Here is a 14,091-nt window from a genome sequence, read left to right on the forward strand (position 1 = left end):
AATTAAAAACTTAGGTGTCAACATCTAAAAATGGTTTTAACGCATTTTTCTTATGTTCAAATATTCTACCTTTTGCAAGAATGGCTGCAAAACGCTTCAAAGTTGAGATATAGAGCTAAAAATTTATACAGATACTATTGGGGACATGTACTAGAATAGGTCAAAGTTTGAAGGCCATATCTCAATCAGGGAGAAAGTACTGGCCCCCCAAAGTCGACTACTGAAAATCCAATTTTGAGCATAAGAAAAATGCGCTAAAACCATTTTTAGATGTTGTCACCTAAGTTTTTTCAACAAAAACTGTAATTTTTTTGGTTGTTTCATAATTTCCCCTAAAAAACGAAGAAAATAAGCCATTAATCATTAAATTCTGATAACTATAAGTGGGATAAAATTGCTTTAAAAAAAGTGCTCATAAAAAAAAACACTGTAATATATGTGGTGTGAGTGTGTGGATGTAGGTGTGTGTGTTGTGGTACTTTTTTGCAGTCCTTTCTTCAAACCCAAAATTTACTATAAAAAATATAGCTTACAAATCATAATATAAGATTAAAAATCCATATTCTACAAAAAAATAAATCTCAGAATAGTTTATCTCGCATCGTATTATATACAGTTTTCCGCGGATATAAAATGTACAACTATAAGATTAAAACCAGTTTTTAGCCCCGAGATGCCGAAGGCACGGGCTAAAAAATTTATTGTACATTTTTGTAGTCGTAGAAAACTGGATTTAATTCTATGCTAGACATAGTTTTTTTTGTATGGATGAGAACCGGTTCTAATCCACTGAATATTAATCGGTTTCGAATGAATACGAGAAAAACATTACAGAAACCAATCATGATTCTTATTTTTTTACTGTAATTTAAAATGCATTACAAATATAATGATAACTAAAAAAAATCCCACTGTGATGCAAGGGGCATGATTTATGACTTTGGGTCTGGACAATTTCTATGTAAATCTCTTTTAATCATACATATAATGTGAAGTCTCCTTTCATAACCGCTAAAATATACATCAGCTAAGAGAATTAAAAAGATTTAACTGTTTGGTTTTTAAGAAAAATATTAAATAAAAGTAATTGGTTTGCTCTATAACTAGGGTGTGTTTGTATGTCTGACTATAAAGCGAAAAAGAATAGCAGAAGATTATCTGGCGCAAGTGGTCCCTACCCGTCTGCTAGTTTTTTTTTTTTTTTTTTTTTTTTTTTGGTATGGACAGTGTTTATTTTTCCGACGCTTTTAGCTGATTTCAAAGACGAGCACTCTATTATTTTTCAAATACTTTATTCTGTCCTCATTGAACATAATTGTCTTGTTGAACTAAATTTCTGTGTAAGAAATGAAGTAACACTTAATGTGACTAATAAATCAGAGAATAAAAGTCACCAGAGTAACTCCTACCAAAACGTAAATGTATGTTTTTAGTGCATTTTTCGTATTAGTTGGACTCTTACTGATCTTCTGTACAAGTCGCTTTTGCATTGGGTCTTGCTGTTGATTTGGAATATCCTTATCAAGTTAAGCAATTGAAAGGAAATAAATTATCCTTATTTGACTTACTTCAAACTAAAAGTGTATATTTTACCATTTTTTGAAATGAGCTTTTCTTAACCTAACCTACCCTTGGAAATATTTTCCCTAAAGATTTCTTATCAAGTTATCATCCAGGGATCTAAAGGGATAGGCCAATGTCCTATAAATTAATGTACATTCCCAATGACGATACACAAATTAACCCTCCTGTAGATAGTATTAGAAAATGTTTAAACACTCAACTTGAACTAACCAATCATAATTAACAACCCAATCTCCATTCCTTTCCTGCTTATCATCGGGCAAAATTTATTTTGATAATTTAAATTTCTTATTTTAGGATGAGAAGAATCAGATTCTGACCACAAACATTTGGCTAAATTTGGTAAGTTAGCTTTCCATTATCGCTTCGAACTTATTATTATCCGCTGTATTAGAACCAGTTCTCAGCCAAACTGAAATTTTTTGTAAAGAATAAAACTATTTTTTAAAAACGTACCACTTCGGGGCTAAAAAAACTTGTTTTTTAATCTTATAATTGTACAATATAAATATTCGCGAAAAGCTGTTATAAAACGATGCGATAAATAACTATCATAATGGCAAAATTTAAAATATACATATTGATGGAGAATTGATTATAATAAGGGAAAGGCTAAAAAGCAGTGATTTCACTTAAAATGCATTGAGAACTAAAAAAACAGCCTTATTTAAAAAATTAAAATAAGGGGGCGTGGATAATAGATTTTTTCTTCTTTTAATTAAATCCTACGGGGCCATACCTTGTGGTGGAGCAATAGCCATGCGGGGTTATCATGTACCAAATACAACATAACCTAATTTAGCATAAAGTGAACAAAACACTATCAGCCTCATTTTTAATTTTCAATTTGATTCAATTGAAAGGGGGTATAGAAGGTTTTTAAAAAAAATTTTCTTTGATTTTTATGTAAATTACAGGAAAACTGAATTATTATCTAAGCATATTTAAACGAACAACCTAAATAGACAAAAAGTATTTTACCACAGTTGAAAGAAGTAAAAGTGGATAAAATGTAAATACATGTAGGACTTTGTCAGGGATCTAAAGGGATAAGACAATGGCAGAAAAATTGATGTACATCCACAATAATGATACACAAAACTGCTCATTCTGAATGGTAACAATTAATGGTTTAAACGTTTGGATACTCAACTAAATGAACCAACTACTATAGATTCAATAATAGTCCCCAAAGTTGTTAAGCTAACGAATAAGAAAACTATATTATAAAACTTTGGGGACTAGTGTAATAAATGTTCAATGTACCCTCCCTTCTTGGAATATTGTACACTTGTACACAAGTGGTGTACACACACAAACTTTTGTTTACACATAACCCCAGAACAAACCAACAACTTGAACAAAATTTTGAGAAAATTGTGAGTAACTCTTCTGAATTTGACATGTGAGTGAGTGAGATCAAATATTTGAGTGGTTAGGATATGATGGTAGGCCGGGGCGCAGAGTACACCAACAGGTCTAGTTTTTACAGGGAGGAAGGGGATATTACACGGGTACCCAAAGTTTGATAAACATACTCTTTCATTTGTTGGCTTAAAAATAAAATCTAGATAACTTGCAATGTCCAAACTTTTCAGCAATAATTTACTATATAGGAGGAATATTTTAAAACATAATTGGGAATGTACATGAATTCATTGTCCATTACCGTATCCCTTAAATTACCTTAGTTTTCAGGATGTGAAGGGTATATTGTAGGAAGGTCTTTATGCTTTTTTTCTCCGATGAGAAAGCTATCCATAAATTTCTGGTATACCTATATTTACCTAATCACCCATGTTTGTCTATCTACACCTTATTTAGTATGTGTATAGATTCACGGTATAGTCGTAATATTTTTAGACGTGTATCTACTCTAGTTACAGTGCTTACCGCCCGCTATATATGTCTGCCATAACTCCTTAACAAATTTGAAAAAAAGTCTTTATTATAAATACATGATGCATAATTAATCGGGCATAACTTTTTACTGTTTTTAGGGTCTTTTATCCATTGTGTTTTTATTACAGCTTTTATAAACTTTTAATGTGTTTTTTTTACCATTAATTTACGGCCTTTTTAAAGCATAAAATGCCTATCAGAGCAATCCTTAACTTCAAGAAAGTCAAGAAAAATCAAATTTATACCTTTAACGTGATTTGGTTTCCATGCAAATTTAATGATCTATAAATTCAAACAGATTATTTTCTTGAATCGTCTTTATCAATAAAATATTACTTGAATACCTACGAAGAAATTTCTTTTTCCAAGAAAAAATTTTGAAAAAAATATTTGATGAATTCTCAATATCCGAATATTTGATGCAGTTTCTCTAATTGTTTCCCGGATATAGTCCCTTTCGTGGCAACGCACCTTAAGGGGCGATTTTTCGTATTTTCCACAGTAGCCTTTCTCCTATTTCTAGTCCCTGCGGGGGGGGGGGGAGGCTCTAACCCTGCAGGGCCAATTGCGGGTGGGGCAATAACCTACCCAATGTAACCTAACCTAACCTTAAATAACCTATAAAAAGCCATGTTAAAAATACGACGAATCGCCCCTTAAGGGGCGATCCTACAAAAGGGACTATTCCCTGTTTACCTAGCAAACAATTTTGCATTCAGGGATAATTGGAATATTGTGTCAGAACTTCTTCAGATATTTGCAAATCAAACATTAAAAGTTATTTATCATCATATTAAAAACAGATTTCCGCGGTTAGTAAGCTGGAAAATCATAAGGTTAATTCCAGTTTTGTCTGAAGGTCAAGGCAAAAAAAACTTATATTAATGTCATCATTTGTTGATCATTGTCTATAATACATTACGATACATGATTTTTATGGCTTTATGGTATAAATAAGTAAATTAATTAATTGAAGAATTATAGAATTCAAATAATTTTTTCCCCAGGGGGGGATTTTTAAATTATGATCCTCCCTCCAAATCATTTCCTGTAAATTGAGTAATTATGTTTGACTGAAAAAGCAATCTTTATGATAAATACGCCTTAATTGCATTAAATTAATCCCAGTGCTCTTATTCGAAGCTTTTTATAGTGCAAATAAAAAAATGACTTCATAATGACCTACCATTTGTAATTGTAATTGTCATTTGTATCGTATAAAGTCATTTTATATAGGCACGTTAAAAAGCTTATTTAGCATTTTTGCTTGGAAAGATTAGCAACTAATTAAAGATAATTGAATTTTGACAAGAAATTTTGCAAAAGAATGTCTATAAACTTTATATTTTATAGGAATGGCAGGATGCAAACCTGAAATGGAATGCCTCCGAGTATGGAGGAGTGACAGATGTTCGGATACCTCCTAAATATATCTGGAACCCGGATCTTCTCATGTATAACAGGTTAGCAGAGTTTCTCCGTCTTATCTGTAAAGACAACCGAGTAAATCAGGTTTAAAATAAAAAATGAAATGATCTTTTTGGAATCACTGAAATATTGACGGACCAATTAAATTATATACTGGAAAAAATAATTCATGTATATAGGGAATCTCCACAATAAAAATCAGCCGTCTAACTTCAAACCAGCCGAGAAAAACACATTTCCCCATAAAATTAGTTGTCAGACGGATGGTCGATTATTTGTTATTATAAAGTATCTAGGCTACTAAAACGGAAAAAGGAAAAAGAAGTTAGGACACAGTGCTTAGGCAATAGTAAAAGAAGGAAAAACATTTTTAAATTTTTCTCCTGAAATAATACTTTAAATTAATAAAATATAGAAAGTTACATGTAAACAAACTGAAAAACATACACTTTTAAAGGAAAACAAGTTGACAGTTGAAAATATTTTGAAAAAATTATTAATAGACTTTTATTTTTTTTCCTTTTGTAATAGAATGTTTGTAATTGAATTATGATTTTTGCAGATCTAAACGGCTTAACAGGATTAAAAGACCTGCCCCCCCTTGAGTTACTTTCAAAGAAACATGAACAACCACCCGACTGCAAAGGAATAAATTGAGAACTTACTAAGTGAGCTTCTGCTAAAACTTTTACACTTGCACAAACTATCTGCACAGCCACACATACACACACACACCTCACACAACACACACACACACACGAACACACACACACGCACACACATTCAATCCTTTGAAGCGCAACAGATGTTGATGGTTAATAGATTCAGCAACAGTTAGATTTGTTAATGCACATTAAGATGTAAATGCAACAGGAAACTTAATTTAGATACCTTCATCTTGGTCCATATATTATTACAGCTTCTTAAGTTCTAGATTTATACATTTTATTTTTGTATAAAAGTTACATAATGTCTGCCTGTCTTTCTGTATGTTTATGAGGAAGGATCTTGCTAACCACTCGACCGGTATGGTTCTCCTTTACAGTGAATCTTCTCACAGTTCAGCAAATGTTTATAACTACTATGGGGAAAGGTACCTCCACCCTCCCGAGAGAAATCGCCAAAGAAAATAACCACCTCAATTATTTTTATTTCAAACTAACCTCACTTCCCTTACCCTCCTCCTAGGAGCCAGCTTCATATATTTTGTATGTATCTTGAATGTAAAATTGTTACTTTAAATACAGTATTGGTTTAAAAAATTGATGAAATATCCATGATAAAAACACTCTTACATTTTTTTTTGACTTTTTCTTTGTTTTTTGTTTATAGCGGGTTTTATTATCTTTAAAAATTATATAAAAATGATGCAAGCTGGTGCTTTTGTTAATTCTAAATCATTTAAAATAAAATGAAAAATTTCATTCCATGTATGAATTTTATTTATAAGTTTGAGAGAATGAGTTGCACTATAAGTTTTGTAGAATTAAATTTCTTTACATTTTTGCTAAGGTCAGGTTAAGTATAGAATAGAAAATTTACTAACATAGAAGGTATAATAAAATTGGAGGATTTTTAAAAGCAACAATTTTAAAATGATCATATGATATAGAGAGTAAGCCCTCAAACACCTGTTCAATAGATTATGGAGGGGGTTGGGATGGCTAAATATATAAAATTGTCTTAAGTCTTTGTTTCAAATCAATATTTTTTTGGGGGGTGTGGGGGTAGCGGTAGAGAAATTGTGTTGGTGGATAATGATTTTAAAATTCGGTATTTTTTGGTTTTGCTAACTCCCCTTGACTCTTCTAAGAACCATCATTTGGCTCATTGTCAAAATACCGAATTATTGGATCTTCTTATACATTCCCAAACATTTTGAAATCTTTCAGAGACCAATTCTCATACGTTCTATATCCCTTAAACTTAAGCAAGTGTTGTGCAATAAAAACTGAATCCAAGTTTCACTTTCATTGATAAAAAGTCTGTAGCAATATTATGTTCTATACAAATCTAAAGGTTGGAAATATAAAGTTTGGTCTGTCAGATATTGAGTGGTAAATATTATTATTTTGTCAAGTTTTTCAGCTCATTATAATCGTTTACATTATATCTTTGGAGATTTTAAGTATACCACATGTTTGATGAGGTGTCGGGTTCAAGTCTAGACCACACTGTGTTTTACTAGCGACGTTTAGATACTCGTACTGCTGCTGTGCCAGGTGTGTGACTTAAATATTAATGGCAGTGCCCTGTAAACTGGTACAATTTTTTACCATTACCAGACAAAGGGTATACAATCAAAGGTTGGGCAGTATGTTACCACTACAATGGATGTTCAGGCTGGATAGGGGAGATGGCTTCCCTAATTTATAATTATAGCATCCAGAAAAAATATAAACATCAAAACGATTCAACAGATGTTACAAATAAGTAAAATAATTGCTTTTCTTGCTGAATTACTAAGCAATGTTAAAAGAAATAGTAAATAATATTGCCACTTTTTATAATCTGCAATTGGCCAATTTTCTTCTGGGTTTTCGTTTCTAATATCACTTTTTATCAATTTTCTGTATTTAGGTCAAGATTGATATATCCAATTTGAAGAGAAATACCAAAACAATTTTATCTCTTAAAAAAAAAAGATAAAAAGATTTTTGTTAAAGTAAAAAGTCAATGTAAATAACGTAATATAACTTTAAAAAAAATTCTTTAAAACTAGGAATTGTACTTTAGTACTTGTGCATTTAATCAATATTTTACTTTTCTAGAAAAATATCTGTCTAAAAATGACATTTATAATAAACTTTACTATATTTTTTTTATGTAAAAGAAATAATGGAATTCCTTTTTAAATAACATGTAAATTGCGATTATTTTTTAAAAATGTTCCTGATTAGAAATATATATGGGTTTAATCTTTCTTCAAACTAAAATGAATTTTGAAGAGTCATACCAGTCTTTTTAAATATCAACAATCAAAATATTTCTTTGTAATTGAAAAGTAAAATAATTTCAATAAATTGATTTTTCAATATGTCAATAATTCCATTTTAGAAATGGAAAAATTTCAATTTTCAAATCCAAAATGTTTTTTTCTGATTGGTTCTATTCATTATTGATGTAATAAAATTAAACTTTATTTTTTAAAATTAAGTAATTTTTTTTTGAAATATATGTATAAATATAGATGTATTACCAGACATCTACAATCATTGATCCCCCTGTTGGAGACCTTTTTTTCGTCTGCAAGCAAATTTCTTTCTGCTCTTTTGAAGCGACTTGGCTGTATTAATATTCCCGACTCCATTGGTTGATGGTCAATGTTCTCCTTAAATTTGAAACTTTCAACCACTCAAGGTTTCTCTCTCCCCCTTGGGAAAACCCTGTGCATGTCGAAGTGTCTCCTAGTCTAGATATAATAGTCAGCTGCGCATATGATATGCCTAGTAAAAGACTCCATAACCACGTAGATAACTCATACTGACATGGTGATTACTTTTTTAAAATAAGGGTATGTCCGTTCGTCCATCTGTCTGTATATCACAACCCAAAAGTAGTTTAACTCACAAGGTTGTGTGATTTTTTACAACGTTTTACAAATTAGTTAGTTTTACATAAAAGACTTCCTTTTTCATTATTTTTTTGACTGATAAATTGTTAACTTTGAATACAGTAATTCTAATGAGCATAATTGTCCTTGTTATAAAGAAAGACTATAATTGTTAATGTTATTTTTAGCATCGTATTATAGACAGCTTTCCGCGGTTATTAAAATGAAACGTTAAATTATCAAAAATAATTTCGTGGAAAATCGTCTGTAATATAATTCTATACATGATTTTTCATATGGCTGAGAGCCGGTTTTAAGCCGGTTTAGCTTTGCAATTCAAAAACTGAGACAATTAATCTTATATTTTCAGTGCGGACGAGGCGTTTGATTCAACGTATGCTACGAACATTGTGTTGACAAATAATGGAGACTGTACCTTCATACCTCCGGGAATATTCAAGTCCACTTGCAAGATTGATATCACTTGGTTTCCATTCGATGATCAGGAATATTTTCAACAGAATAACATTAATTTGAGTATGGAAGATGATGTATCTTTTTTCTTTGTACTTTATTTATTTAATAGTGGCTAAGCCCCTAGAGGATTTTATTGGCTCTTAAGGTGAATGAAGAAGACCCCCCCTTTTAATTTTAGTTATAAACATTCCTAGGACTACAATGGAGAAGCTATAATGTAAAGGAGTACCATATCGGTTTTGCGCTTCACAAGATTCTTCGAAACACACAAACAGACAGATACAGATCCTGTTATTTTTATATAAGGATCTTCAAAAAGATTTTACCATACTTTATAATTATATTTTGTAGCATAGCTACTTTAAATGTTTGTTTGTGTGTAAGTTGTAAATACTGGTTCGTCGTGCACACATAGGCCCCACACATATGTTTAATAGATAATATCATACTTTTAATACTCATTTGAAAGCTTTAATTTAGCTTCTGTAAAAGGGTGTCAAGGGCGATTTAAATTTTAGGCCAAAATGATAAAAATAAAAAAAATAATCCCATTGGTATTATGACTTTTTGACGGTTGTCAAAAATTTTTAAAATTCATTTATCCTTGCTGTTACGATTTTTTTGCTTGTATAAGGTTGGCCCAACTATTTTAAATCTCCCTATGAGGAGGCAATCCTGTTAAAATGCTAAACTGAACTCACCCTATTTATTATTCAATTATTTGACTGTTGAAAATATAAAATGAAAGAATTGTGAAATGAAGTTTGGTAGTTGGACCTATGATGGTGGAAAGGTATGATTTATAACATAACATTTATTAATTAATAAATCCTTATTTAAATGTTAAAAGAATCAGGATCTGTGTCTGTCCTTTGTGTGTCAACGTAGCTTCTTTGAAGTCCTATAAAGGTTTATTATTCCACCCACCCAAGAGAAATCGCCCCTAGAAAAAAATGACCACTTAAATATGTAGATGTCTTACTTTTCTTTTTAAAATTGAAAGTGAGGGGGGAGGGGGTCGACTACCTTCTCATTTAACTCCAGTGCCCCTAGAGGCCTTTAGGGGGGGGGAGGGGTGTAGCCGCTATTAATACACAAAAAATTGAATTTAAAACTTATATGATAATTATGTTCATAAGTAACGCAGCAATAATTGTAAGAAAAATAATAGGAAATTAAATATAGTTATTAAAATTAGAAGGAATTATGATTTGAAATTTAAATCATCTTTTTTAATTGGCATTAAAAATATCTTACTACATATTATGTATCTTTGGGTAGCTGATAAAATTTTAACAATAATTTTATTAAAATACTTTGATATTTAACTCTTAATTTTGTCTTCTTCATTAAATTTAGAAATGACTGACTAAAAATATCGAAATAAAAATTGGAAAATGCCAAGAAAACGAAGTAGCTGGTTTCATCGTATTTTCACAGTAGCTTTTCTCTTATTTTTAGCCCCCGTGGGGGGCTCTAACTCTGTGGGGGCTATTTCCTAACCCATCGGGGCAATCATTAACATTTACCTAACCTAACAAAAACTACTGTGAAAATACGACTAAACCCACTACTTCGTTTTTTTTCTCCATGATTCTAAAATTTTAATTTCAATGACATTTCTGGTTCTACCTGCAGGTGCTCTTGACTTTGACCATACCCTCCCCCAGAAAAGCTAAAAAACACTGATGAAGTAAAAACACTTTTAGAATATCAAATATTTTTGTATTCATACATTTTGGTGAAGAAAAGTACAACTTGACATTTTTTTCATAAGTTTGCTAGACGACGTATAAAAATGTATACAAATCAATTTATAAGAAAAATAACCTTTCAACACATGTGTAATGTGTACACTGTTGTACATTATCATGTTTTAATAAAAAATATATCAAAATTGACTTAAAATCTACAACATAGTACGATAAATGTTTTCACAAGATATCTTTACTGCCGTTGAAAGTACTTATAAAAAATAAGAAAATAATATTTATTTAATCTATTTCTATGACTTCTTTTAAGTTTTAAAAACTAGCGTTAAATCGTTTTTGATTCAAATACGGAAATTAAATGGGTGACTATTGAATCCTATAAAATTCAATTTTTATGAAACTGTGATCAAATTTTAAAATATAAATTTGTAAACTGTAAGCACTAGAGAAGTTAACCAGGAATATACAGATTATACTTCAAAGAAAAACAAAAAATAATAAGCATTATTGAGTGTCTATAGTTTTAAGTGACAGAATTTCCTTTTAAATAATCATCAAACTGCTTAAAAAATAAGATTATCTTTGGATTATACTTAAATTACATTGGGGTCAATATATTTTGACAATAAATAAAATGTTACTGACAGGAATAAAGATGTATTGATCACTTCTAAAAAGATTTTAGTCTTCATTCATCATAACTGATAATTACAGAAATCTACATAAATTATGTAAAATACAAGGGACCACTCTAACATTTAATATTAAAAATCCTAAACTCCGTGTAGTTAACTGTAAACACCCTTTTGAAAGTTTGATCCCAACTTTATAGACAGAGGTACGTGACTGTGCAGAAGGGGCCAACATAAAAAATACATCTACAATAATATATTCATTTATGTTTTATATTGGATTCATGGCTAGTCACTACATTCCAAACGTTCCTATGACTGGTCTTAAAAAAACAAGGATGACAAAATCCATAAATGCGAAGCTCTAAAATGATATGACAAACGAATATTAACATTTGATGAGTGTCAGAACTGAATAAGCAGAATAAGAAGGTATAAGTCGAAACACAATTGTAAATAAATTCGTTGCGAAACTGCATTTAATACAGAATACTGTATAAGGACATTTTTAGGGCTTGATTATAAAGATGCTTCGCTTATAATATTGTACGATCCTATGACTTGTAATTTTGCACTCTATTTACCCTTTAGAATAAGAGCCTCTAGATGGTAGGGGCACAGTCACTTGTGATTACAAACTTATTACTTTTTTAGAAATCAACTGAGTTTATAATAAATTAATTTATATATTGAAAAAAAAACTAGCTAGAATAAGTTTGCTCCAAATCCTTAAAAGGGTTAAAAATTAGTTTTAAGGCGATTACAAATTTGCAATGAAAATATTTAAAGAACAAATTTTGCGTGCCTTTTATTTAATATAATTCTTCTTTTTCCAATTATGTTTATTAAGGTTTATATTTACTGTGCCCTGATGTATATTTTATTCGATGAACGTGTGTACTCTTGTAAAGTTTATCCAAGGGTTTTACATAATCATATTTGTTTTACATTTATTTTCAACAAAAATCTAAAGTCACTTTTTTAAGCATTTCAGCTGAAGGCTATTGTTTTTGCAGCGAAGCTGTTTCATACTCTGAAACAGACCCCAGTTGTAGAGTATATATGATAAGTGCAACTAATAAAAAATACAACTTTTAAAGGAAATACAATCCATTCTTTTTAATTATTCATTTTCTTTAAGAAAAAAAAATCTTATTTACATTAAATCTGTTAAATCTAAATTTCCAGAATATTGAATATATATTTCTACTGCAGTACTACAGTATAAACTATTCAAATGCAAAACAAAGCTATCTCTCTTCCTACATTGATAAGTGAACACCATTGTAATTCACCAGTTATACAAATGTTAATGTTATTAGACATGAATGAAAAATATTATAGAACGGGAAATTTTGTTTTTACTTTTATGATTTTTATTTAAGCAGACTTTTTTTTTTATTTTTTTCAAATGTAGTAATGCTGATTGGTTTATTTTTTTGATTGCCTAAATTTTGTTTAATGTTCATATGCCAAAGTTGAAAGTTCTAACTATTTCCCTAAATACAGGGATCTAGTTATTAGAACCAAACAATCAAAATTCTATAAAAGTACCTTAGTCTTTTTAGCCAACGAATAAACTTTGAGTATCAGAATGATTTAAGGTCAATTATCCCCTCACTCGCTGCCCAAATAAAAATAATTATCAAACACTTTGCAAAAGTCAAACTGACTTTAATTGGCCAAGAAGTTCGACACCTATGACAATCATACTCCCTCTCCCTTATTTCTAGTTAAACCTAAGACTAAAAGATGAAAAGGCAGACGTGGAAACTTATGTCCTCAATGGAGAATGGGATTTGATAGGTAGGAGAGAGCAGTGTCAACTAATCTCCCTTTGCTCCATATTAATTATGCGTTCAATAAACTGCTTTCTTTATCATACTAAAGGGTGACAATATTAAACAACCCTCTTAACTATCTAACTGTGGATTTACTTTTTATTATTGTTTCAGATTGGAACTTCACATGTTATGAAAAGCTGAACTATAAAAAAAACTGTATACATTATTATACAATACAACTTATCTTACAGCAATGATTACATAAAGTTCCAAATATCTGAGTTTTCCCCCCAGCCTAACTCACAGCATGAAATGTACCATATAAAAGAAAACTAACAAAATATAATGAATATGCAAATAATTTTTTTTCTGGATAATTTTATTAATTTAGACAAATACATATCTTTCATTTTTTTCAAAAAGAAAATATTTCCAAATGCATTATAAAACGGCTAAGAAAAAACACGTAAATAATTTAATCAGAAGCAAATGATTATAATTTTAAATAAGTGATTAATTTTCTTTACTGAATCATATTGTAATTTAAATAAACTAAAGATAACCCTTTCACGATTTTGCTAACTAACTTAATTGTTTGACAATAAACAACCACAGTTAAATATTTTTAACAAATCTGAGTTAAAGCTAACAACCATTGCTTAATTTATTAATAATTTTATTTCATTTTTTTGTTTTAATTTTCAGTTGGACTTAAAATTAAAAGCCGAGAGTGGAGATACGAGTACTTATATAACAAACGGGGAATGGGCGTTATTAGGTATAATATCTATTAAAAAATTTTTGTCTTGTCCATTTTTTATATATACGTTTGTCCTTATTTTTTTATTCTTATTTTTTATTATCATTTTGTGAATGTAAATCTAATGCTAAATTAATGTGAGTTTCAATTGAGTTTAAATGATCAATGAACAATTTTTATTTCAATTAAAAAAATACTGAAAGAATCTTTTCATTTTATTTAAACTCGAAAGTTTTTTTTATGTGTGGTTATTGTACAT

The 14,091-nt window shown here is 29.9% G+C and overlaps 2 protein-coding genes across 9 annotated transcripts in view; one reads left to right on the forward strand and one right to left on the reverse strand.

The window, feature by feature from the left end:
* The window catches only part of LOC145306503 (18S rRNA aminocarboxypropyltransferase), a 210,210-nt gene that overhangs the window by 144,460 nt on the left and 51,659 nt on the right, over positions 1-14,091 (reverse strand). The window lies entirely within an intron of this gene.
* LOC145306432 (neuronal acetylcholine receptor subunit alpha-7-like) overlaps positions 1-14,091 on the forward strand; it is a 58,115-nt gene that overhangs the window by 25,876 nt on the left and 18,148 nt on the right. For 5 of the 8 annotated variants that reach the window (XM_080148531.1, XM_080148553.1, XM_080148546.1 and 2 more), the window contains exons 3-7: positions 1,882-1,926; positions 4,840-4,949; positions 8,838-8,971; positions 9,691-9,737; positions 13,778-13,850. In XM_080148531.1, coding sequence (XP_080004657.1) covers positions 1,882-1,926; positions 4,840-4,949; positions 8,838-8,971; positions 9,691-9,737; positions 13,778-13,850 — 409 coding nt within the window. Of the gene's footprint in view, positions 1-1,881; positions 1,927-4,839; positions 4,950-8,837; positions 8,972-9,690; positions 9,738-13,021; positions 13,095-13,777; positions 13,851-14,091 lie in introns of all 8 variants that reach the window. The other 3 variants (XM_080148539.1, XM_080148579.1, XM_080148570.1) reach the window with 1 other exon arrangement.

The sequence above is a fragment of the Acartia tonsa genome, chromosome 2 (genome assembly GCF_053477335.1).
Source record: "Acartia tonsa isolate MP-2025a chromosome 2, ASM5347733v1, whole genome shotgun sequence".
Lineage (NCBI taxonomy): Eukaryota > Metazoa > Arthropoda > Copepoda > Calanoida > Acartiidae > Acartia > Acartia tonsa.